The following is a 26,728-nucleotide window of genomic DNA, read 5'->3' on the forward strand; positions in this document are numbered from 1 at the left end:
TATTCACAGAAAAATATATTAGCCAATAAACATTTGAAAATTATTAAACTTGATTTTTTTTAAAAGATTTCATTTATTTTTTGTCAGAGAGACAGAGCAAGCACAAGCAGGGGGAGTGGCAGGCAGAAGGAGAAGCAGGCAGACGGAAAAGCGGGCAGAGGGAGAAGCGGGCTTGAGCCCGCTGAGCAAGGAGTCCGATACAGGACTTGCTCCCAGGATCCGGGGATCAGGACCTGAGCTGAAGGCAGACGCTTAACTGACTAAGCCACCCAGGCGCCCCAAACCTGTTGATTATTTATGGCCTTTTATTTCCACCAGCTCTCTTGGCATTTGATCTCTAATCACTTCAACTGCACTTCATCAAATGGGTGCAGGAAGGAATGGGAAGTGAAACTTCAATCACTCCATTTCACATCGCATTAGCAGTCCTGGAGAAAGGTTTAAAAGATTAAAAAGGTCAGGGGTGCCTGGGTGGCTCAATCATTGGGCATCTGCCTTCGGCTCAGGTCATGATCCCGGGGTCCTGGGATCAAGCCCCACGTCGGGCTCCCTGTTCAGTGGGGAGCCTGCTTCTCCCTCTCCCCCTGCTTGTGCTCCCAATCTCTGTCAAAAAAAAAAAAAAGATTAAAAAGATCAGGGGTGCCTGGGTGGCTCAGTCGGTTAAGCAACTGACTTGATTTCAGCTCAGGTCATGATCACAGGGTTATGAGATCAAGCCCCACATGGAGCTCTGTCCTGGTCATGGAGCCTGCTTAAGAATCTCTCTCGAGGCGCCTGAGTGGCTCAGTCATTAAGCGTCTGCCTTCGGCTCAGATCATGATCCCAGGGTCCTGGGATCAAGCCCCGCATCGGGCTGCCTGTCAGCGGGAAGCCTGCTTCTCCCTCTCGCACTCCCGCTGCTTGTGTTCCTGCTCTTGCTATCTCTGTCTCTGTCAAATAAATAAATAAAATCTTTAAAAAAAAAAAATCTCTTTCTCTCCCCCTTGGCCCCTCCCCCTTCCCGTCAAACACACACACTCTCTCAAAAAAAATTTTTTTAAAGATTTAAAAGGTCAAAATTAGCTCATTACTATGAGTTCTGGAAAGGACCTATAGACTTTAATTCACAACCTGGTTTTCAATTCAGATTCTTCTGGTCTCCTATGACTCTAAATGTTTGATAAATTCAAAGTCCTATATGGGAAAAAAGTTAGCAATAAGTCATATGAAAAATAGCAAACTTTCTTTAAAGAAAGAAAAAATGTTGAGGTCTGCCATTGGTCTTACCTTTTATCAGGAAAGCAGCCTATAATATGGAAGACAACCAATGGATTTACAAACCTTGAATGGAAGTTTTCCTTATCAGAAACTATGAAGGTTATAATGGTTCCAAGCACAGGCTATGGAATCAGGTTGTCTGTGTTAGATTATTTACTTCACCACCTACTACCTGTGTGATTTGTGGCAAATTACTCAATCTCTTTATGCCTCAGTTTCCTCATCTGAAAAATGGGACAACAGTAAAAACTATGTCTTAGGGTTATTGTGAAGAATAAATTAGTACATTTTAGTTCTGATAGCAGCATCTGGCATACTGTAAGACCTCAAAATATGTTAGTTACTATGGTTGTTATTATTACCACTATAGGTTTGGCATTTGGTTCAGAAAAACTACAGTAACACAAAAGAAGCACAAAACACACACACACACATACACACACACACACACACACACACACACACACACACAGAAAAACTACAGTAACACAAAAGAAGCACAAAACACACACACACACACACACACACACACACACACACACACACCCCATTGAAAAAGTGAAAGCAATAGACTCCCAGTCAGTCCTTTAGTGTCTCCTCAGGCTATTTTGATAGAAACTGAGAAGGTAGAACTATACCAACAATACACGGCTCATTTCAAGAATGAATCTTTGTCGTCTGGATAAATTAATCTCAAGAGAAATGACAAATTCACTCAATCATTTATCAAACTTCTTGAGGCTTACTATACTATGTATCAGGTATTGAGAGTCTAGAAATATAAAATAGGAGAATGTTTATGCCTATAAAAACTGTGTTCTTGTCAAAGAAATATTAATAGATTATAATATATAACGAGTTATATGATGAACGTATGCATAGGGTACTATGGAAGCAGAGGAGACACCTAAGCTAGACATGGGGGAAGGAGGAAACAGCAAGATTTCCCATGGGTGATGACATTTAAACTGAGCTTTAAAGAACAGTAACAGGTAAACAGGATAAAATGGGAAAAATCACTACTCCATGGTAAAAGCTAGCAAATGGAGATAAAAGATGAGCACCACTGCCCAGCCTACAGCCACACAAAACCAAAAGGACTCTTCATAAAGCTAATGATTAGATAGCCACTGGAGATATGGGCCTGAATAGGTGTCTTCCAGAATATCTTTTGTTTACATCTCCCCCCTCCCCAACTCAAAAAAAGCCATATTTAGAGAACTAACAGAAAGCTGTGATTAATGACATTCAGAGACAAGTTTCTCACTTACAACACTGGGCGGCAGCAGTGGGCAATGGCTTCCTCTGGCTTTCTTCTTGAATCGAATACTAGAAACAGAAAGGAGAAAGAGAAAAAAACAAACAAAAAAAAAAAACAACACAGATAAGAGGCCCAAATACAAGGGGGAAAAAAACAATCACAGCTACTTGTAAAAAGGTTTAGCGTTTGACTAGAGTTAAATTTTTATTGAACAGAAACAAGTCATCCTGCTGATTTCCCTGTATGATCCTGACATATAGGCCAGACTATGAAATATGGCCCTTGCCCAATATAACAGGCTAAAGCAGGACAGCAGAGAGACTGTTTTGACCAAGGGAACCTGGATATGTACCAGCTCTGCCAGGCAGCTGTAGAAAGTTTAGAGGAGCCTTAGAGTGCTTAGGAAACTCATTCTTCTGAGTTTTCTCATGGATAACGTAAAGATTTTCCCCATTTGGGTGATGGAACTGAAAACCTCTCTGAAATGGAGTTTTCTCATCTTTAAAAACGTAACAGTGCTTCTTCCCTCACAAGGTCATGTGGGAAGTGAAATTACTTATTTAAGCATGTAATACGACATCTAATAACCTACTAGAGTCCCCTTCCCACTTATATTCTAGCCTCCCCAACCCAACACCACCATCACAACCAAAAAAACAAATACGTATTACTGAAGCCATTTAAAAAAAAAAAGACGAGGAAGTTCTATAAAAGGGAGCAGAACTAAATGAAAGTCTTGAAGATGGGCAAGATCTGCAAAGGCAAAACAAGAAGAGAAAGGCATAAACAAGTTAACATAGGTACAAGTTCAAAAAACAGAATAGTTTAATCAGAGCCTATTAGAGGATTCAGAAGACATAATTTGGTCCAGCAATTGGCAAATATGAGTTCTGGAGTTCTCATCCTGACTCTGCCACTTATTATTATGCTCTGCTGTACTGGGCAAGACAAAGCTCTCTAACACTGAGAATGAATGAGTCACTCATTCAGGAGATAGTTCTTTTTTTCTTTTTTCCTCTATTTATTTTTTTTTTTAAAGATTTTATTTATTTATTTGAGAGAGAGAGAGAGAATGAGAGATAGAAAGCACGAGAGGGAAGAGGGTCAGAGGGAGAAGCAGACTCCCTGCTGAGCAGGGAGCCCGATGTGGGACTCGATCCCGGGACTGCAGGATCATGACCTGAGCCGAAGGCAGTCGCTTAACCAACTGAGCCACCCAGGCGCCCCCCTCTATTTATTTTTTTGATGTAGTGTTCCATGATTCATTGTTTATGTATAACACCCAGTGCTCCATTCAAAACATGCCCTCTTTAATACCCATCACCAGGCTAACCCATCCCCCCACCCCCCTCCCCTCCAGAACCCTCAGTTTGTTTCTCAGAGTCCATAGTCTCTCATGGTTGTCTCTCCCTCCAATTTCCCCCCCTTCATTTTTCCCTTCCTACTTTTTTTTAACATGTAATGTATTATTTGTTTCAGAGGTACAGGTCTGTGATTCATCAGTCTTACACAATTCACAGCACTCACCACAGCACATACCCTTCCCAATGCCTATCACCCAGCCACCCCATCCCTCCCACCCCCCACCACTCCAGCAACCCTCAGTTTGTTTCCTGAGATTAAGAATTCCTCATATCAGTGAGATCATATGATACATGTCTTTCTCTGATTGACTTATTTCGCTTAGCGTAATACCCTCTAGTTCCATCCATGTCGTTGCAAATGGCAAGATTTCGTGGGGGTTTTTTGATGGCTGCATAATATTCCATTATATATATATATGCACACATCTTTTTAATTTTATTGTTATGTTAATCACCATATATTACATCATTTGTTTTGGTGTAGTGTTCCATGATTCATTGTTTGTTCATAACACCCAGTGCTTCATGCAGAATGTGCCCTCTTTAATACCCACCACCAGGCTAACCCATCCCCCTACCCTCCTCCCCTCTAGAACTCTCAGTTTGTTTTTCAGAGTCCATCATCTCTCCTGGTTCGTCTCCCCCTCTGACTTATTCCCCTTCATTCTTCCTCTCCTGCTATCTTCTTTTTCTTTTTTCTTAAAATATGTTGCGTTATTTGTTTCAGAAGTACAGATCTGTGATTCAACAGTCTTGCACAATTCACAGCGCTCACCGTAGCACATACCCTCCCCAATGTCTATCACGCAGCCACCCCATCCCTCCCACCCCCAACCACTCCAGTAACTCAGTTTGTTCCTGAGATTAAGAATTCCTCATATCAATGAGGTCATATGATACATGTCTTTCTCTGATTGACTTATTTCACTCAGCATAACACCCTCCAGTTCCATCCACGTCGTTGCAAATGGCAAGATCTCATTCCTTTTGATGGCTGCATAATATTCCATTGTATATACACCACATCTTTATCCATTCATCTGTTGATGGACATCTTGGCTCTTCCCATAGTTTGGCTATTGTGGACATTGCTGCTATAAACACTGGGGTGCACATACCCCTTTGGATCACTACATTTGTATCTTTGGGGTAAATACCCAGTAGTGCAATTTCAGCAGATAGTTCTTGAGTACCCATTATGTACAAAAAGGCCTTGACAGAGTTTGTATATCATGGTAAAGAGCTTGGATTTTATTCTAGTGTATTGGGAAGCCATTTATAATTTTAAACACAAAAGGGTTATGACTTGAATAACTTCTTTTTTTTTTTTGACGAGAGAGAGAGAGAGAGAGCTAGAGAGGGAACACAAGCAGGGGAAGTGGGAGAGGGAGAAGCAGGCTCCCCGCCAAGCAGGGAGCCTGATGCAGAGCTTGATCCCAGGACCCTGGGATCATGACCTGAACCGAAGGCAGATGCCCAATGACTGAGCCACCCAGGTGCCCCCTTATTACACTTTAAAAGTCTTTCTGGCTGCTGTGTGAGATTAACTATAGGGAACAAGAAGGAAAGACTAATTACTGCAATAATCCAGACAAAGGTTTATGGTGGCTTACATAGGAGTATTAATGGTAAAGGGCATTTCAAGTAGTTGAATACAAAATACAAAACACTTTTGTACCTAAATATACTTTTACATGTGAAGTACTTTACCGGCAATAAACTATGATGCAAATATCAGAGGTAGATACTGCTATTACTAACTCCAATAGGGAATAATGTGAAGTCAAGCACAACTTAAACAATAGTAATAGTAAATCTGCCAATCATAAAAATGCTCAAAAAGTTCTTGAAGGTTAAGCAACCTTCCACTCCAAAGTAAAAACCAGACTTAGTTATAAATAGTAACCATTAGAAATGATGATGACCTTTGTAGGCAGTACACAGATCCAACAGTGAGAAAATTCTGAAACTTAATTTTTAATTTTTTTTAAGTAGGCTCCACACCCAACATGCGGCTTGAACTCACAACCCTGAGATTAAGAGTCACACACTCTACTGACTGAGCCAGCCAGGAACCCGCAAAATTCTATAACTTTAAATATTAAACTAGAAGAATTCAAATTTAAAAGAGAGAGTAGAGGGTGGCTCAGTTGGTTAATCATCTGCCTTCGGCTTGGGTCATGATCCTGGAATCCTGGGATCAGGTCCACACTGGGTTCCTTGCTCAGTGGGGAGCCTGCTTCTCCCTCTACTTGCCTCTCCCCCTGCTTGTGCTCTCCCTCTGTGACAAAAAATAAATACATTCTTTAAAAAAAAAAAGAGAGAGAGAGAGACAAGAGTAGATATTTTCAGAAGACATATTTCATGAATATCCTACAGGCTCAAAGCAGAAAGACAAAGACCAACTAAAGCCTAATTAAAAATATTAAGAGAGCGAAGGAAAAATCTATTATACATATGTACCAAAAAAAAAAACAAAAACAGAGGGGCACCTAGCTGGCTCAGGCAGTAGAACATACTCTTGATCTCAGGGTCGTGAGTTTGAGCCCCACATTGGGGGTAGAGTTTATTAAAAAAAAAAAAAAAAAACCATACACACACACCTCTAGGAAAACAAAAAGTCCTAGATAATTATATGCAATCTCATCATGAATATAAATGGAAAAATCCTAAAGAGATTACTAAACTAAATCCATCACATATTATTTATCCATAATATATGTCTTATAATGTTACTATGTAAATAGATATGTATGTGTGTGCATATGCATGTATACTGGTATATAAATGGCCATATATCATAACCAGTTGTACTTTAAATGCAAGGATAGTTTAATATCAGAAAATCTATTAATGTAATTCAACACAATACACAGATTAAAGAAAAAATTTTGTGGCCTAATGGATGCAGAAAGCCTTGATAAAATCCCTTACTTTTTCGGGTGCCTGGGTGGCTCAGATGGTTAAGTGTCTGCCTTCGGCTCAGGTCATGATCCCAGGGTCCTGGGATCAAGTCCCGCATCGGGCTCCCTGCTCCTTGGGTGCCTGCTTCTCCCTCTGCTTCTTTCTCTCTCTCTCTCTCTCTCTCTCCCCCCCTCCTTCCCTCTGTCTCTCATGAATAAAAAAAAAAAAAATCCCCTTACTTTTTCATGACAAAAATTCTTAGACAAGAAAATAGAATTTCCTTAATCTGATAAAGTACCTATCAAAATCTATAGCAAACATCATACTTTAGGATTTAGGAAGTATTCCCCTTATGGTCAGGATAAAAAAAAAAAGGTTCCCACTTTCACTCCAAGTATTAAAAATTACATTGGATGTTTTATGCAATTAACTTTTTTAAAATAAAGGAGCAGCAAAAACAAGCAAGGAAGGTCTGAGAAAATGACCGGCCAAGAAATGACAACTAAATGTAACACAATGTCCTGGATGAGATCATGAGACACAAAAAAGGCATGAAGTAAACACTAAGGAAACTTGAAAAAAACATGACTTTTTCATTTTATTTGTAGTTAATAAAATATAATAAAACATTAACTTTTAAGTTCATAATAACGTATATTTCTTCATTAATTATAACAAATGTACTATACTAATGTATGATGTTAATAAGAGGGACAACCATAGGGAGGGGGGTGAAAAAGAGGTAATAAGGAAACCCTGTAGCATCTGTTCAGTATTTTTCTGTTTTTGTTTTTTTTTTTTTAAGATTTTATTTACTTTTTTGACAGAGAGAGAGAGAGAGCATAAGCAGGGGGAATGGGAGAGGAAGAAGCAGGCTCCCTGCTGAGCAGAGAGCCTGATGGGCACTTGATCCCAGCACCCTGAGATCACGACCTGAGCCGAAGGCAGATGCTTAACCAACTGAGCCACACAGGCACCCTGTTCAGCATTTCTATAAATCTACAACAGCTGTAAAAAATAAAGTGTTAATAAAAATATATGTATAAAACTTCAAATGCTAAAAAATATAAAGCATAAAGATTGGAAAGAGATTAAAAACTATTATTATTTTCAAAGATGTGAAAACTAGTTACATAAAAAAAATCTAAGAGAATCTCTAAACTAGTAAAACTATTAAGAATTGCAGAAAAAATAAACTATTGGGACTACATCAAAATAAAAAGCTTCTAGGGCACCTGGCTGGCTCAGTTGATAGAGCATGGGACTCTTTACCTCAGGGTCATGAGTTCAAAGAACTTACCTTAAAAAATTAAATATTTTTTTTAAAAATAAAAAGTTTTGGGACGCCTGGGTGGCTCAGTTGGTTAAGCGTCTGCCTTCAGCTCAGATCATGATCCCAGGATCCTGGGATTGAGTCCCGCATCAGCCTCCTTGCAACAGCAGGGAGCCTGCTTCCCCCTCTGCCTGCCACTCTCCCCACTTGTGCTGGCACACATGCGCATGCTCTGACAAATAAAAAAATAAAATCTTCTAAAAATTTAAAAATAAATAAAAAGCTTCTGCAGAGCAAAGGAAAAAAAATCAACAAAAAGACAACCTACTGAATAGAAGATATTTGCAAATGACATATCCAATAAGGGGTTAGTATGCAAAATATATAAAGAACCTGTACAACTCAACACCAAAAAAATAACCCAATTAAAAAACAGGAAGAAGACATGAACAGACATTTCTTCAAAGAAGATATCCAGATGACCAACAGACACATGAAAAGATGCTCAACATCACTTATCATCAGGGAAATGCAAATCAAAACAATGAGATGTCATCTCACACCTATCAGAATGGCTAAAATCAAAAACACAAGATACAAGTGTTGGCAAGCATGTGGAGAAAAAGAAACCCTCGGGCACTGCTGGTGGGAATGCAAACTGGTATAGCCACTGTGGAAAACAGTATAGAGGTTCCCCAAAAAGTTAAAAATAGAAATACCATATGATCCAGTAATTCCACCATTGAGTATTTACCCAAAGAGTGTGAAAACACTAATTCAAAAGGATATATGTTACTCCTATGTTTATAGCAGCATTATTTACAATAGCCAAATTATGGAAGTAACCCGTGTCCGTGGACAGATGAATGGATAAGGAAGATGTAGTATATATACACAATGGAGTATTAGCCACAAAAAAGAATGAAATCTTGCCATTTGCAACAACATGGATGGATCTAGAGAGTATAATGCTAAATGAAATAAGTCAAAGAAAAATACCATATGACTTCACTCAAATGTGGAATTTAAGAAACAAATGAACAACAACAAAAAAAGAGACAAAAAAACAGACTTTTTTTAAAAAAATATTTTATTTATATATTTGACAGAGAGGGAGACAGCGAGAGCAGGAACACAAGCAGGGGGAGTGGGAGAGGGAGAAGCAGGCTTCCCACTGAACAGGGAGCCCGATGTGGGCCTCGATCCCAGAACCCCAGGATCATGACCTGAGCCAAAGGCAGACACTCAATGAATGAGCCACCCAGGCACCCCAAACAGACTCTTAAATACAGAGAACAAATTACTGGTTATCAGAGGAGAGTTGGCAGGGTGGGGAATAAACTAGGTGAAGGGGATTAAGGGTACACTTATCGTGATGAGAACAGAGTAATACCTAGAATTGTTCAAGCACTATACTGTATACCTGAAACTAATATAAGGTTGTGTATTAATAATACTGGAATTAAAATAAAATTTAAAAAGTTGCTGAATAAGGTCAATACTAAAAACGGGCACCAAAGCATTGCCTTATAACAGCAATGAACTATTAGAAAATGTCATTTTTGTTTGTTTTGTTTTGTTTTTAAAGATTTATTTGACAGACAGGGTAATGAGAGCAGGAACACAAGCAACAGGAGTGGGAGAGGGAGAAGCAGGCTTCCCCGAGGAGGGAGCCCGATGTGGGACTCAATCCCAGGACCCTGGGATCATGACCTGAGCGGAAGGCAGACGCTTAACAACTGAGCCACCCAGGCGTCCTTTGTTTTGTTTTTATTAACACATAATGTATTATTTGTTTCAGGGGTACAAGTCTGTGACTCATCAGTCTTACACAATACACAGCGCTCACCACAACAGTAATGAACTATTAGAAAACGTAATTTAAAAAAAAACATGATTAGGAATAAATATCTAACAAAAGAAATGCAAAACCTACACAGAGAAAACAGGTTTCCCAGGGTGCCTGGGTGGCTCAGTCGTTAAGTGTCTGCCTTCGGCTCAGGTCATGATCCCAGGGTCCTGGGCTAGAGCCCCGCATCTGGGCTCCCTGCTCGGCGGGAAGCCTGCTTCTCCCTCTCCCTCTCCCCCTACTTGTGTTCCCTCTCTTGCTGTCTCTCTGTCAGATAAATAAAATCTTAAAACAAAACAAAACAAAACAAAACAAACAGGTTTCCCTTTACAGCACTTCTCATACTTTAACACTTACCATGTTTAATTCATTTCCTGCTTATTGTGTTTCCTCCTATTTGATCTATGAGAACAGGGATCTTTGTCTAACCTCTGATGTTTATCAAGCATCTAAAACAACACCTGGTATTTAGCCTTTGGTTACGTTACTTGTTGAGTAAATGAATGAATGGATGTCACCAATAAACAGAGAAATACAAATTAAAACAATAATGGCCTAAACCCATTAATTAGCAAAAATTTTGGTAATCTGGTAATATCTGGTAATATCAAGTATCAGTAAGTATACAGAGAAGCAGGAAAATGGAATATAAATTGGTACAATTATTTTGGTGAACAATCTACCAATATCTAGTAAGACTGAACAGCATATCCAACAACAAACAATTCTACTTTTCTGGGTATATATTCAGAGAATCCCTCATACATAAACACAGAGAAATAGACTCAAAGATGTTCACTGTAGCATACATTTGTAATAGTGGAAACCTAATTGACCATGAGTAGGAAAAGTAATAAATGGTAGTACAATCCAACTCTGTCAAATGGCTTAGATCCCTAAGCCAAACCTGACTCAGTGCGTCTGACCCAAGGGGTTCCTATGTATGAAAACTGTTACATATACATCAGAGAATAAACAGATAAGACCCTATACTGTGTTTTTTTAAATGATTTTGTGGCCAAATATGACAAGATCTTGAAATTACTGAATCATTTGGGAATAAGTATACAGATTTCATTTTATTATTCCATTTTTATGTCTCCTTAAAATTTTTACATGATAAAAACAAGAAAAAAGAAATCCAACTTGAAGAAGATCCCACTAACCAAGATGAGATGATTTTAGTATCAAAAAGAATAATGACTGCAATGGATTGAAACAAATCACTATCAAAATCCATAAATTCATAGTGATACACCACTAAAAAAAAAACACATTTGTTGCCTTCAGAAGTTGCCCCCATTACTTTGAAAATGGACAAAGAGAATGTTTTTCTTTTTTTTTTTAAAGATTTTACTTATTTATTTTTGAGAGAGAGAGAATGAGAACAAGTGGCAGAGGAGAGGGAGAAGCAGGGTCCTTGCTGAGCAGGGAGCCCAATGCGGACTCGATCCCCAGACCCTGAGATCATGACCTGAGCCAAAGGCAGGCACTTAACCAACTGAGCCACCAGGCGCCCAGGAGAATGCTTTTCTTGAACAGACTTTATTACAAGTGAACCAAATAGCTTGTAAGAAGAAGTTCTTTTATAATTAGAAAATCAACATTTTGCAAGCCCTACTAAAATAACAATTATTCCTGTTAAAACCAGGTGGGAAAAGTCTGGTGGTAAGGTTTTATTGTGGATAAAACTGGCTGACACCAGTTTAATCCACTGATCCACTGTTGAATTTTTTTTTTCCGCATGGATGATGTTTATTGTGAAAGTAAATGCAAGTAATACATGCATCTCCACTGTTGAATTTTAACATCACTAAAGTGAGATAAGACAACATCTCCCTACCAAAAAAAAAAAAGACTTCAATCTAAGTCTCAATCTAATCCTCAAACTATCAGATACAATTTTCAGTTTAAAGGAAGAATCAGAGATAGAAGAAAATGGTAAATGAAACCTTGGGGATATAATCAGCCAAATCCAGAATATGTAGCATTGTATAAAACAAATGGGGGAAGGGGAACCAGTTATAGAGTAAAAATGATTTAAGAGACATAATGTGAACAACTTGTTTGGATCCTGAATTGACCAAATCAACTGTAAAAATACATCTTTGAGACAATAAAGGAAATCTGAAGTCAGTAAGTATTAAATGACATTAGGAAATTATTGTTGGGGTCTGTGGGTGGCTCAGTCGGTTAAGCATCTGACTCTTGATTTTGGCTCAGGTCATGATCTCAGGGTCCTGAGATGGAGCCCCACATCGAGCTCTGAACTGGGCATGGATTCAGCTTGAGATTCTCTCTCTCCCTCTGCCCTTCCCCCTCCCAACCTCATGCTCTCTCTCAAAAAAAAAAAAAAAAAAAGGAAGGAAAGAAAATGAGAAATTATTAAATGTGATGTGTTAAAGGCACGTGGGATTTTTTTAAGGCATTATCTAATAAAGATGTATACTAATATATTTATGGATGAGACATGATGATGTCTGGGATTGGTCTTAAAATATTCCAGCAAAAAAGAAGGAAGAATAACAGAGTAAGTCTATATATTTTTCATGGTAGAAAATCTCAGTAATAAAATTTTTAAATAAAGTGGTAATCACAATGAGATACCACTTCACACTCAATAGGACAGCTATATTCAACAAGAGTTAGCAAGGATATGGAGAAAATAGAACCCTGTACATTGTTGGTGGGAATGTAAAATGGTACAACCACTTTGGAAAAAAAGTCTAGCATTTTTAAAACAGTTAAACACAGTTACCATCTGATCCAGCCATTTCATTCCTGGGTGTATACCCAAGAGGAAACTAATGTCCAAACAAAAAATTTGTACATCAATGTTAATAGCAGCATTATCCGTAACAGCCAAAAAGTGGAAACAACCCAATTGTCCACCAACTGATAAATGGATGAAATGCAGGGTAACCATAAATGGGATACTATTTGGCAATGAAACAGAATGAAGTAGTGATGCATGCCACAACATGGAAGAAACTTTGAAAATATTATGCTAAGGGAAAGAAGACAATCATAAGAACCACATACTGTATAATTCCATTATATGAAATGTCCAGAATAAGCCAATGTATAGAAAGTATATCAGTGTTTGCCTAGGACTCAGAAAATGAGGGAATTGGAATATGATGGCTAAGGGCACAGGATTTCTTTATGGGGTAATGAAAATATTCTAAGGATGTACAACTCTGAATATACTAAATTGTATACTTTAAATGTGTGAACTGTATGGTATGTGAATTCTATTTCAAAAACTATTCAATAAACAAGAGGATGGGGCACCTGGGTGGCTCAGTCAGTTAAGCGGCTGACTCTTGATTTCGGCTCAGGTCATGATCTCACGGTCTTGGGATCAAGCCCCGCATCCAGCTCCATGCTCAGCAGGAAGTCTGCTAGAGGATTCTCTCTCCCTCTGCCTCTGCCCCTACACCCACATGCGCTTTCTCCCTTTCTTTCTCCCTCCCTTAAATAAACAAATCTTTAAAACAACAAGAGGGTTATAAAGGAAGGAATAGAAGAGATAAACTTAGTAAACTCTAAATCCTAGAATAGAAACAAAAAGCAAAAATTTTAGAGGGAGTTGAGAACCACAGACCAAGAACCACCATTTTTATTTTTTTTAAAGATTTTATTTATTTATTTGACACACAGAGAGAGATAGCGAGAGAGAGAGAGAGGGAGAGAGCACAAGCAGGGGGAGCAGCAGGCAGAGGGAGAAGCAGGCTTCCTGCATGAGCAGGGAGCCCGATGTGGGGCTCGATCCCAGGACCCTGGGATCATGACCTGAGCTGAAGGCAGCAGTCTAACCAACTGAGCCACCCAGGCGCCCCAAGAACCCTAATTTTTAGAACTTGTAAAATTCTGCAATATTTGTATAAGTTACATTCAGTTTTTTATTGTTTTAACTTCTTCATCTGATTCTACATAGTGACACATGGTAAGCCTATAAAATCAAAAGTACAATGTGGGTTTTTTTTTTTTAGATTTTATTTTTAAGTAATTTCTACACCCAATGTGGGGCTCAAACTTAACCCCAAGATCAAGAGTTGCATGTTCTATCATCTGAGCCAGGCAGGCATTCAGCAATGTGTTTCTTTACTGGGAAAAAAAAGAAGATGGGAGTTTGGAAAACTGTATACCAGCTATGGGAAAACAAAAAGCACAAAGGGTAAAATGGATACAAAGATAGCGTTGATCTGGCATTTATCAAGGGAAAAAGGAAGATTGGATCAAGGGAAAAAGAAAGATTGAAGATTACAACAAACAAGAAAAGTTGAGATGTTGGCTTGGGCATAGAAGAGTTATGTAGTTTAATAATAGGAAGCCTACAGAGGATTCAGTTAAATTAAGAGAAAACCCTGACAAGAGAAGTTTGCACTTGTCACAAATTCCATTTCTTCATCTTTGATTTAACTCATTGTGGGTTGAACTGTGTACCTCAAAAAAAATATGATGAAGTATTAATCCTCAGGACCTATGAATGTGACCTTATTTGTAAATGGGGTTCTATAGATGTAATCCAATTAATCCAAGGACTGTTGCCCTTACAACATAAATGTAAATTTGGACAAAGACACACCAAGAGAACACACTGTGAGGACAGACTGAGAGACAGAGAGGCATGTGATAACAGAGACAGAGATTGGAACAATGTGTCTTCAAGCCAAGGAAGAGCAAGGACTACTGAAAACCACCAAAAGGCAGAAGAGAGGCATAGGACAATTCCTTAGAACATCCAGAAGGAACTGACCCTGCTAATAGCTTAATTTCGGAATTCTAGCCTCCGGAATTGTGAAAAGATAAATTTCTGTTTTTGTAAGCCACCTAGCTAGTGGTACTTTGTTATGGCAGCCCTAGGAAACCCATATACTCATCAAAACACTTCATTTTGGCTTCCTACACTAATCCATAGATACTGGTCATTAACTGCCAAATGTAACAGCTCCATTTCATTACCCATCATCTTTGTTCTTTTCTTTTTTTTTTTTTTAAGATTTTATTTATTTTTATTTGAGAGAGAGAGCACATGAGAAGGGGAAGGGTCAGAGGGAGAAGCAGACTCCCTGCCGAGCGAGGAGCCTGATGCGGGACTCAATCCAGGGACTCCAGGATCATAACCTGAGCCAAAGGCAGTCGCTTAACCAACTGAGCCACCCAGGCGCCCCTCATCATCTTTGTTCTTAATAACATTGGACAGTATCAAGAATTTCTGCCTTAAAACCCTTTTTTCCTTTATTCCATGAACCTTTTTCTCCTACTTGCTCTCTTCAGGCAACTCTTTTTCTACATCTCTTTGGTTTTTTTCCATATTCTATCTTTGATGTTCCCCCAAGGTTTTGTCCTCATTCCTCTTCAATACTTTCTATATATTCTACCTGAGTGAGTTCTTCTATTCCTGGGACTCCAAATGCTACCATTATGAATCAATGCTACCATTCATGAATCCAAATTCTATGCCTATAGCTCCTCACCCTATCTAACCCTGAGTTTCATATTCTTTCCTAAAGTTCCTTATCAGACATTTCCATTGAAATATCCGCTAGCACTCCAAATTCTACCTTATAATCACACCAATTTTCTAACAGCCCAACATGCCCAAAAATGAAAATCTTATCTTTTCCCTTCACCACCAGTAACAAAAACATCCCCCATTCCTAATGGCTCAGACTAAGTTGACTGTGTTCCCTTCTGTGCACCAGACTTCTCTCTGGCGATAAGACAGGACCAAGCAATGTAATACCCTAAGCAACCCTAAAAATAACATACAAATAACAATATACAGTTGACTCGAACAATGGGGGGTTACAGGCATTGACCTTCCACACAGGCAAAAGTTCACATACAACTTTTGATCCCCCAAAAACTTAACTACTAATAGCCTACTTTTGACTGGAAGCCTTAGCAATAAACAGTCAAAGCATATTTTGCATCTTATATGTGTTATATTCTGTATTCTTACAAGCTAGAGGAAAGATGTTAATAAAATCATAACAGTAAATACATTTATAGCACTGTGTTTATCCAAAAAATAAATAAATAAATCTATGTACAGGACGCCTGGGTGGCTCAGTCAGTTAAGTGTCTGCCTTGGGCTCAGGTCATGATCCCACCATCCTGGGATAGTGTCCCGTTATCAGGCTCCTTGCTCAGCAGGGAGTGTACTTCTCCCTCTGCCTGCTGTTTCCCCTGCTTGTACTCTCTCTCTCCACCCCCCTCCTGACAAATAAATAAAAATCTTTTTTTTTTAAAGATTTTATTTATTTATTTGATAGAGAACGAGAGAGCACAAGCAGGGGGAGCAATAGAGGGAGAGGGAGAAGCAGGCTCGATGCGGGGCTCGATCCCAGGACCCTGGGATCATGACCTGAGCCGAAGGCAGACGCCCAACCATCTGAGCCACCCAGGAACCCCGATAAATAAAAATCTTAAAAAAAAAAAATCTGTGTACAAGTGGACCCACGCAGTTCAAATTCCTATTGTTCAAGGGTCAACTGTTTATCTAAAAATCTGGGGATTAGCAGATGAAATGCCTTCTGCTCATCTGTGTAACAAGAGGACAGTTTCCCTAGTATAAGCTCTCACTCAGAGTCTAGAGTCAGACTAAATGCCAACTCTGCCATTTACGGGGGACAATGAGAAAAATAGAAAAAGTGGGAGACAAATCCTTCTAATGAATGTCCAGTGATCTTCCAGTTGCCTTCTTTCCTTACTGCAGCTTAAATTCTTTCATTTTTTAACATGCTCCTGGGTCCCTCCCTTGGCAAGTTATAGTCTCCTAGAAAGAAATTTTCCCCATCTCTCTATATTGCAAATAAGGCAATTCCTACCTCACTGTCAGCTCCCAAGACATTGATTTGTTCCAATTTGTAGGTCCAATATCTGGCTTCCTCCTCTGGGATATCTACCATGAAAAAAGAAGAAACTACATTACTAGGTTATTAATTTAATCATGGGTCAATAATCCTTTATTCCATCAAATAATCGAAGTTAGAAAGTGATGGACTAATTTTACTGGTGGGCTTGGTTCTTGCCATGAACTTGATCTTGAATCTTCACACAAAAAACAAAATAATGTACTATTATTCCCATTGGATCAGAAGACTTAATATTGTTAAAATGCCAACACTACCCAGTGTGATCTACATATTGAATGCAATTACTATCAAAATCTCAATAATGTTTCTTTGCAGAAACAGGAAACTCCATTCTATGGATAAAGAAGATCTAGTACACACACACAGGAATATTACTCAGCCATCAAAGGAATGAAATCTTGGGGCACCTGGGTAGCTCAATCAGTTAAGCATCCAAATCTTGGTTTCGGCTCAGGTCATGATCTCAGGGTCAAGAGATCGAGTCCCTTGTTGTGCTCCACACTAGGCGCTTGAGATTCTCTCTCCCTCTGCTCCTCCGCCCACACTCTTTCTCAAATAAGTATTTTTTAAAATATTTTTGAAAATAAAAGATACATGTCAACATGTAAAAAAAATCTCTAGTTGATAAGAAATTTTAATGTTCTTTTTGCATACCTGTATTTTCTGAACTTTTAAAATAAAAAAATTCATGTAACTATTTTTAAAAAATGGTATATAACTGAATAGAGTATTTCACAGGTTTTTGAATTATCCAAAAGAAAATTCCATTGCCAAAATATGGCACGCTGTAAGCTAAAATTCTTCCCATAGAAAGACCCTTTACTAAGCCTTTTATTTTCAGTTTTTTTAAAGATTTATTTATTTATTTGAGAGAGAGAGCGCACATGCACGCATGCGACCAGGAGGAGGGGCAGAGGGACAGAAAGAGAAACAGACTCTGCACTGAGCAGGGAGCCCCACTTGGGACTAGATCTCATGACCCTGAGATCATGACCTGAGCCGAAATCAAGAGTCGGAGGCTTAACAGACTGAGCCACCCAGGCGCCTCCCTTTATTAAGCCTTTGAAGACTGTATGCCAAATGTGGTTATCACAGAGGCCCAAGCTTAGCACAGTCACGTTAACACACATCAAAGATAGACCTCACTTATCTGAGTTTTTACCTTAACATTTATTCAAAAAACCATTTATCAGACACCTATTATGTGCCAAGCAAACTCTAAAGATACCAAAATAAAATACACAAGAGCCTTCATGAAACTCAAAATCTAGATAGAAATGTACACTGCCACCAATGACAGGATATAAATGATGCAGTGTTGAAAGAGGAATATCTTTTTAAAATGCCTTGGGGGGTGCTGGCTGGCTCAGTCCATGGAGCATGCGACTCTTGATCTCAGGGTCCTGAATTCAAGCCCACATTGGGCATGAAGCCTACTTAAAATAAAAATAAGTAAAATAAAATGCAATGAGGGATGGACCGACAGTTTTAAGGAGCTCCACAGATCCACTCTCTAGCAAAACTGTATATATACAAAAAACCTATTTTTGCCATGAACATGTATTTTTTCTGTTTTTAAAAATTATTTTTTTTAGTTTTTTATTTAAATTCAACTTAGTTAACATGTAGTGTATTATTAGTTTCAAGGGGAGAATTTAGTGATTCATCAGTTGCATATAACACCCAGTGTTCATTACATCAAGTGCCCTCCTTAATGCCTATAACCCAATTACCCCAACTCCCCACCCACCATCCCTCCAGCAACCCTCAGTTTGTTTCCTAGAGTTAAGAGTCTCTTAAGGTTTGCTTCCCTCTCTGTTTTTATCTTATTTTTCCTTCCCTTCCCCTATGTTCATCTATTTTGTTTCTTAAATTCCACATGAGTGAAATCATATGGTATTTGTCTTTCTCTGACTTACTCTTTAAACACTTTTCTATTTATTAATGCTACTTCAATGTTTAAATTGACAAATCACAAGGTATACATTCACTTCAAGACAATTAATGTTAAATTAGCAAAAGAATAAATCAGTGTTCTCTAACAAGCAAGTATTTCCTAAGTCATTAAAATAATCAGAGAAACCTATTAACTTGAAGAGAATACGCTTAGCGTGGATTCTTTAATGAGTATCATTCTACAGCCTGTACCATTCCTGGGCTAGGTGTTATAGGGACTAGGGTAGAAGAAGACAGAATGCCCTCAAAGGAGATAGCTGACAAGACAAAAAATACAGTAATGAGACTAGCAAACAATTGTTAACAATATGGTAAAAAGTGTTAAATGGTTTTTTTTTTGTGTGTGTGTGTGTTAAATGGTTTTTAAAGTCTAATTCAATAGACTCACCAAAAGGCAACTCAAATCTTGTATCAAGCAAAATCTTATGAGGAGTTGGGTTTTTAGTTCCACAGATCTCATCATCTTTCATCAATGTCTCTGCCTCCAACGTGGACCACTCCCCAGGCCCTTCCTAGAAAACAGAGGTCTAAGATTAAACTTTATTTCTTCATGGCTCCACTCCTGTTTTAAGAGCTGGTGTTTTTTTCTGAATGTCATTGTTGGAGAGCTCCTGGGGACCACTCACATCCTGATGAGGCAAACACACCACTGTCACCACCTGCCTCTGCTGCTATGTGGTTTCTGTTCTCCCTCTTTGGTGGAAGAGCAGCTTCCACCATGCTCAGCTCTCTACAAGTCCACTGAACATAGAATTCTGGAGTACCCAAACTCAAAAACCAAATATCTTTATAGATCAATATTTAATCTGTACAATTTTTAATGACTGTGTCACTTAATATGTGTTACTACTTCTAATTAGTAAAGAGCTACTAACATTGCTACTTAAAATAGATCTGAACTGGAGCCACAGTAAAAATGAACTGCCCATCTGCCTGGGGAAGTAGAGACAGCCAGAACTAAAAGACTTTAGGAAAGAGAGGCACACCTGCACTATCCCAACTCCCAGAGAAAACACATAGTCAATGCTAAAGCCAAACAGGAATATAGTACATTTTTTCCAGGTTCAAAGTGAGTGTCTATGGGGAAATGATGCTGAGTTATGTTTCAATCTGGGAAAATGGAGTAGAAAACCACTCTTGGAAATAATGTATAGAGACAGAGTGTATAACAACTGCCACCCATGGTAATTCCTTAAACTCTATTAGGGTTATATGTGGAAGATGGAAGACTGAAACCAGTTCCCTGGGAATTGGTGACTCAAAGAAATAAAGCATAGAACAGGATCCAGGCTGAGGAAGTTTAATGGGACTTCTCCTAGGATAGCTTCTTAGAGGAGAATGCAGAAACCACAGGTATCCTAGATCACATACACACACCTACTCCCCTTCTTCTCTCCTTCTCCCTCACACACAGTACTCAGAAGGGGCTATCAACCTGATATGGCTAAAGAGAAGTTCTGGCACCTCTGAGTTCAGTCATAAGGTACAGAGAAGACAAGACTTAAATAACATCCATTGAACCTCTGTGTGAGGTTAAGAATAGGCTGGTTGCATGCTCACTAATTAGAAAGGGGGACAGAGCAATCTGAGATACATGGTGAATATTAGCTGAATGGAGCTAGGATGGGGACAAGCATGGGCTAGAACTGTACCTCCAAATGGGCAATGCATTGACTAACCTCATCCGACTGACGAACAGTCTTCAGTGCAATCCACACGGTCCCCACCATGGTGTCCCAGATCAGTCCTTTGTTCCATACCTCCACACTTAGACCCAGGTCCAGGCGATTAATCTCACTGAAGGAAAGAAGAAAGCCCTTTAAAGAAAGCCAGATAGGGGTGCCAGGCGGGGTCAGGAGGAAAAGCATGTGACTCTTGATATCAGGGTTGTGAGTTTGAGCACCATGCTGGGTGTAGAGATTACTAAAAAAAATAAATTTGAAAAAAAAAGAAAGCCAAATAATATGAAATATACATCTCCTACATCCACATCTCCTGTTTTGCTAAACCTTGAATACTTTCTCACCAGGATCCTATTGTCAGGGAAAATCAAAATGTCCCAGAATACAACAACCATTCTTTAGGTTCCTAGAAAAGTATGTAAGAATCCATACAAAAATGCCTTTGTCCATCCGTCCCCTTGCCTCTGGAACTACAAACATGATTAGATTAATGCGTTTCACAAAAAAATGGGGGTAAGGACGGCATTACTGCCAGACCTGCAAGTCTATAATCTCTACCCTTACCAAGCAGTTTTATATGTTTTATTATCAATACTAACAGTGCCCTCAACTTACACTTACAAACTATATATAGGAAATTTAGGAAAAGGTAAGGCTTCTTTACAAGATTTATGAAAGGGAGTCCAAGCAGAAGTAAAATGGCCCATAAGAAGATCTAAATCTGATGGGAAATTGTGGTCAGAGGCAGGTAAGGGATACTGGAGTATACCAGTTCACTCCACTCAGCCCCTGGAGAACCCAGTTAAAATAGACACTGTCATTTATAAACAAAATGTTTGTCAGAAAATAATGATAAACACAATGATTATCCTGTAATAACAAATAGGAAAAAATTTTTTGAAAAGAAATCATTCCAGAAAGAGCCACATAACCACTAAGCAAAAACAACATCATACATGGTAGAATATCAGCTTGGAAGGGCCAACTCAAACGTAATTATAGTCTTAAAGTGGAACAAGCAAATACCTATATTATGCCAAAAACATCCTCCAGAAAGCTCTTATTGAAATACGGGGTTATTTGAAAGGAAATGCAAGAAAAATGAAAAAAGGCCCATTCTAGCAAAAAAGCAGAAAGGTATTCTCAGGGAGACAACAGCTATTCATCACATGAAGTTTCAAGTTCACACTTTAGAGAAAGCTTGGTTTCCCTGTTCTATTAAGATACATGTTCTCAGGCACCTGGGTGGCTCAGTCAATTAAGCGTCTGCCTTCGGCGCAGGTCATGATCCCAGGTCCTGGGATCAAGCCCTGCATCAGGCTCCCTCCTCAACAGTGAGTCTGTTTCTCCCTCTCTCTCTGCCCCTCCGCCTGCTTGTGCTCTCTTTCTCTCTCAAATAAATAAATAATCTTAAAAAAAATACATGTTCTCAGAATCACACATTTAGGATGTGGTAATACAGCCATAGACTTCTCATCAAATGTGCTGAAAACAAGTGAAGCAAAGAAAATTCACCCCTTTTACTAACTAAATACACTATAACAGAGAATGTACTGAGTTCATTTGTTCATTTAATTAACGTTTCCTCAGCACATATAATACATATGGTTTGGTACTTTGAGCAAGACACACAATATAGGACCTAATTCCTATCTCTAAAACCTTCTAAACTATCTCGAGAGCTGTTCAAAGCCACAAAGTAGGTGACTAAACCCAGCCAGTAAGTTAAGGTGTTCACAGCGTGGGGAAATTAAGCTTTTGTCACACAGTTTCATTCAGCCTAATTAATCAATTTGCCTTGGAAAAGACGTCTGACAACCCTAAATCTTTTGAATCTGGAAAAGAAAAATTGCATGGGGATACATACATAATGTTCCTAAAGCAACTCCTAAGCAACATCTCAAGCCAATAGACGAAAGAAATAGCCAGAGGCCTTTACAGCTTGACTTGGATAGAAAAAAGTTCTTTAGGGAACTCTGGGGAATAAAACTCCAAGAGGCTATCTCCTATAAGAAGCTTCTCATCTCATCTATGTGTGTCCAGCAGGCCCAACTTAAAAGAAGTCTGAGAGCTTTGTTTATGCCTCATCCCCAGAGCTCTGGGGAAACTTCTCTATTAATTAATCAATAGTATATGTGCGTATACATATACAAGATCTGGAGCTAGGCAAATTCACAGTAACTAAAGATGCCCTGTTTACCCTTAAATGAATAATCTAGTCCTGGAAGTAAGATACAGAAATATTAAAGATAAACAACGAAAAATACAAAAGTGAGTATTAGATACTGCCATATAATACGTTAGGAAGAAGGAAAAAGGAGAAAGGGACACAAGAGACCAGCAATGGAGCTGTCAGTAACAAAAGAGCAGGGTAGGAGGAATAAGGAAGAGGAGCACAAAAGAGGAAAATGTAGCTAATAAAATCCATGTGTAACAGAGGAGAAAGCAAAATTCACACAGCATCTCAAGGTGGGAGACGAAAAAAATTCACACGTATCACAGAAGGGTTTAAAGAGGAAGTGTTACAGGAAATTGGAAAATAAACACATAAGAATAAAGCTAGTTATGCTGATGAGAGGCTACAGAAGATCGCTAGGTTTCACACAATGGGAACAGTTTTAACAGTTAGTGATTATTACTGCCAACTGGAAGTCAGAGGAAGGTAGGATTTCTGGATTTTATATGCCAAACAGCCATGGGAAGAGACTTCAATAAACCACTCATAGCTGACTATGCACACTACAGGTACAGAGAAACACACAGTCTCACTCTCACGGCACCGTGACTGAGAAAGGTAATGAACGAGGTTTGTAATTTTGAGTGAGACAACCAGTGAGAAATGTGACAAAACTGGCTCTCTTTCTTCTTGAAGCCCCAGTTCTCTCTCAGCTTCCTGTTTCTCCTATCTCTCTTTTCATTCCTTTTTAGTCCCCTCTGTCCCACTTTAAATGCTGCTGCCCTTCCAGGCTTTACCTCAGGCCCTGTTCTCAATTTACTCACCATCTCCCTAAGCTTCCTCATCTACGCCTACAGCTCCAACTGACTAAAATATTTCTCCAACCCCTACTTCTTTCCTGAGTGCCAGGTTCAAGTTCCTATCTTCTGAACCTCTCTTCCTACTAGTCCTATAAGAACCTCAAATATAGGGAGACGCCGCAGACCCAGGACCCGGAGCAGCTCGGAGGCGGTGAATAATGGCTCTTCAAGTCTGTAATAAAAAATGGCCTCCAATAAAACTACATTGCAAAAAATGGGAAAGAAACAAAATGGAAAGAGTAAAAAAGTAGAAGAGGCAGAGTCTGAAGAATTTGTGGTGGAAAAAGTACTGGACCGACGTGTAGTGAATGGGAAGGTGGAGTATTTCCTGAAGTGGAAGGGATTTACAGATGCTGACAATACTTGGGAACCTGAAGAAAATTTAGATTGTCCAGAGTTAATTGAAGCATTTCTTGATTCTCAAAAAGCTGGTAAAGAAAAAGATGGTACAAAAAGAAAATCTTTATCTGACAGTGAATCTGATGATAGCAAATCAAAGAAGAAAAGAGATGCTGCTGATAAACCAAGAGGCTTTGCCAGAGGTCTTGATCCTGAACGAATAATTGGTGCCACGGACAGCAGTGGAGAATTAATGTTTCTCATGAAGTGGAAAGATTCAGATGAGGCAGACTTGGTGCTGGCAAAAGAGGCAAATATGAAGTGTCCTCAGATTGTAATTGCTATTTATGAAGAGAGACTAACTTGGCATTCTTGTCCAGAAGATGAAGCTCAATAATTGTTTGCATTGTTTTTTATATATATATATATATAAAATCCGGGTCTTTGTTTTTTGATTTATTAGTGTGAAGAAATAACATTCTAATGAAAATCAAGTTCGATATGTTTGTTTTGAAGTAGTATTGGGGGAGTTGTTGGGGTTTCTTTTGCATCTATAGCACTGGTTACTTTGAACAAATAAAAGCTTTCTGTAGTTGCTTCCTATATCAGAAAAAAAATATTTGAGACCATGATATATTATCCCCCTGCATTAGAGAACACCTTTTCTAAATGTTGGGGGAAATCTTCACAGTCGTTACTCAGTCAGAATTTGTGTTTAACTCCTATATGCCTAAGGACCATTCTGGATTTTTTGTTTATTTAGGGGGGTTTTGTGTGTATACTTAAAATACATACATAAATGGTTTTTGTTTTTTAACATTCACCAAAACAAAAACAGCATTTATAACCATGGATAAGCCTGTGTTTCCGGGATGCTATCATTTTCAGCAACTTAAGAAATAAATCACTTAAAGTTAAACTGAAGTTTTTCCTGAAGCCTTAACCTTTCAGATTTTTAAATTGGACAATTTAAAAGCAGCCATATCAGAATCCGTATTCATATCTACAGTCATAAATGCAAGTTCATTTGCAAGATCCCTGAAAGGAAAATTTTATCACCACCAACAACCTCCCCACCCAAATGACAAAACTAGACAAGTCCTGGTGTGTTTTAATTAGGTAAGCAAAACTTAGTTAAATGGACATTTAAAGGTTCTTTCTAGTGAACCATTCCTTTTCAAGAAGTTTAAATCTCTGTGCTGTATTGACTAAAAGGTCATGATTCATGGAATGTCTAAGACTTTGTTCATGGAAACCTAATCATAATCAGATGGTTAGAGATGTTGGCAATTTAGCACCTGTTGGAATAAATGGGTGAACAGACTTTTATAATCCAAATTCTTAACCTGCATTTATTTTCTTTACCCCAACTCGTTCCTGACATGTAGGCTCAGTCTTCTCAGTATTTGAGTTACTGGTTCAGCAGAAACCAGGAAAAACAGTAACTTTGTAGTCAGAATGTCATCCAACTGTATATTGTTTACTTTATTGTAAATACTGGTAAACAGTGGTCAATAGTTTTATATTCCTTTAAAAAAAAAAAAAGAACCTCAAATATAAGTTTGTCCATAAGTGAATTTATATTGTCCCCTATCCTAATGAGTAACACCATACCTACCCAATCATGCAAGACAAATCTATCTCCTTAACACCTTCTTTCCATCCTTTTCTATCCCTTCTGCTACTATCTTATTAGCCCAGCCACTCATAATCTTACCCTTAAAGTATTTATAATCTAGTTTCCTCAATGGTACTATAAGAAGCAATACATCAAAAGCCCGAAGGATTGGAATGTATCTACATGAAAATCATCATCCCTATGTGCTTGAGATGCACTACAAAACTTGTAAAGTCAATTTCACTTCCATTTCAAAACTCACAGCAATTTTAATACATTCTCTTGTTTGACACCATATGCCTAACTTCCCAGAAAACAAGTATAACCTTGTAAGAAAGACAGACCTTTACAGGTAAAGTAATTGGCACTCAGAGAAGCTCAATGATTTGTGTAGTCCTTCAAAATGATATTCTACATTTTTCTCCCCTTTTCTAGAGCAGAAAAAAAATGCCTCAAATTTCAGAGGAAAAAAAGGAAGTGTCAAGTTTTTAAAGCCAGAGCTTACAATAATATGCTACATTTTGTGTCATATGTAAGAAATCCTAATGGTTACTCATTTTTATTAACTAGAGGAAGGTAGAACATTTCACTCCATAAAGCAAAAGGATTTTAAGCAAAGAAATCCTCATCTTCAATAGCAGGTAACCTGGGTATACACACACACAGACATTCTCTTTCTCTTTCTCACACACACACACACACACGCACGCACGCACGTGCACACAACAATTTCCTTCAAGGAGCCTTCTGAGAATCGAAGCAAGATTTAAATTATGTTTACTATCATGCTAATTATATTGTACTATATCCTAATTCTGACCATGGGAAAATCTGACTAGACAGTATATTTACCCACATAAATGAATTGGGAGTTTATTTGCATTCATAATTCACATAATGTAGAATCAATTACAAATGCAGGAGAGAACAAAACTGCAGATGTACTTCACCCCACAATACCCCTCACTTGTTCCTGTAACTGTAGTTTTCATAAATATTGTAGGCGGCTGCTGCTGCAAAATACTTACAACATAAAATCTTGTTCCCAAGAAGGCTGATCACCACGAACTGCTACAGTTGTGCTCTTCACATTCTGCACTTTCAAGGTCACATATGTATTAAATTTATCTTTAAAAAAAAGCAAAAAAAAAATGCACAATGAAGATGTAATACTTAGTGCTCAGATTGTTACTCAATCTCACAAAGTCTTTGGAACTGAGTAACCCAAATTAAAGTATTTTATGTTGAAGAAAAAATAAAATTATATATTGTACTATATGGCATCATTCTAAGCATACAGAG

General features: G+C 38.5%; 2 protein-coding genes across 14 annotated transcripts in view; one reads left to right on the top strand and one right to left on the bottom strand.

The window, feature by feature from the left end:
* UNC13B (unc-13 homolog B) overlaps nucleotides 1–26,728 on the bottom strand; it is a 215,773-nt gene that overhangs the window by 137,560 nt on the left and 51,485 nt on the right. For 8 of the 13 annotated variants that reach the window (XM_027614555.2, XM_027614557.2, XM_027614556.2 and 5 more), the window contains 5 exons: nucleotides 26,455–26,554; nucleotides 20,431–20,548; nucleotides 19,140–19,263; nucleotides 16,748–16,821; nucleotides 2,529–2,586 (listed from right to left, as the gene is read on the bottom strand). In XM_027614555.2, coding sequence (XP_027470356.2) covers nucleotides 2,529–2,586; nucleotides 16,748–16,821; nucleotides 19,140–19,263; nucleotides 20,431–20,548; nucleotides 26,455–26,554 — 474 coding nt within the window. Of the gene's footprint in view, nucleotides 1–2,528; nucleotides 2,587–16,747; nucleotides 16,822–19,139; nucleotides 19,264–20,430; nucleotides 20,549–26,454; nucleotides 26,555–26,728 lie in introns of those variants that run through there. The other 5 variants (XM_027614564.2, XM_027614563.2, XM_027614568.2 and 2 more) reach the window with 3 other exon arrangements.
* Nucleotides 23,654–24,428, top strand: LOC113934054 (chromobox protein homolog 3-like). Its single transcript, XM_035723465.1, has one exon. The coding sequence runs from the start codon at nucleotides 23,654–23,656 to the stop codon at nucleotides 24,203–24,205; it is 552 nt and encodes a 183-aa protein (XP_035579358.1). The 3' UTR covers nucleotides 24,206–24,428.

The sequence above is a fragment of the Zalophus californianus genome, chromosome 13 (assembly GCF_009762305.2).
Source record: "Zalophus californianus isolate mZalCal1 chromosome 13, mZalCal1.pri.v2, whole genome shotgun sequence".
In the NCBI taxonomy this organism is placed as follows: domain Eukaryota; kingdom Metazoa; phylum Chordata; class Mammalia; order Carnivora; family Otariidae; genus Zalophus; species Zalophus californianus.

Bases quoted from the DNA above. Each gene is read 5' to 3' on its own strand.
- LOC113934054 (XM_035723465.1), top strand. From the start codon at position 23,654: ATGGCCTCCAATAAAACTACATTGCAAAAAATGGGAAAGAAACAAAAT.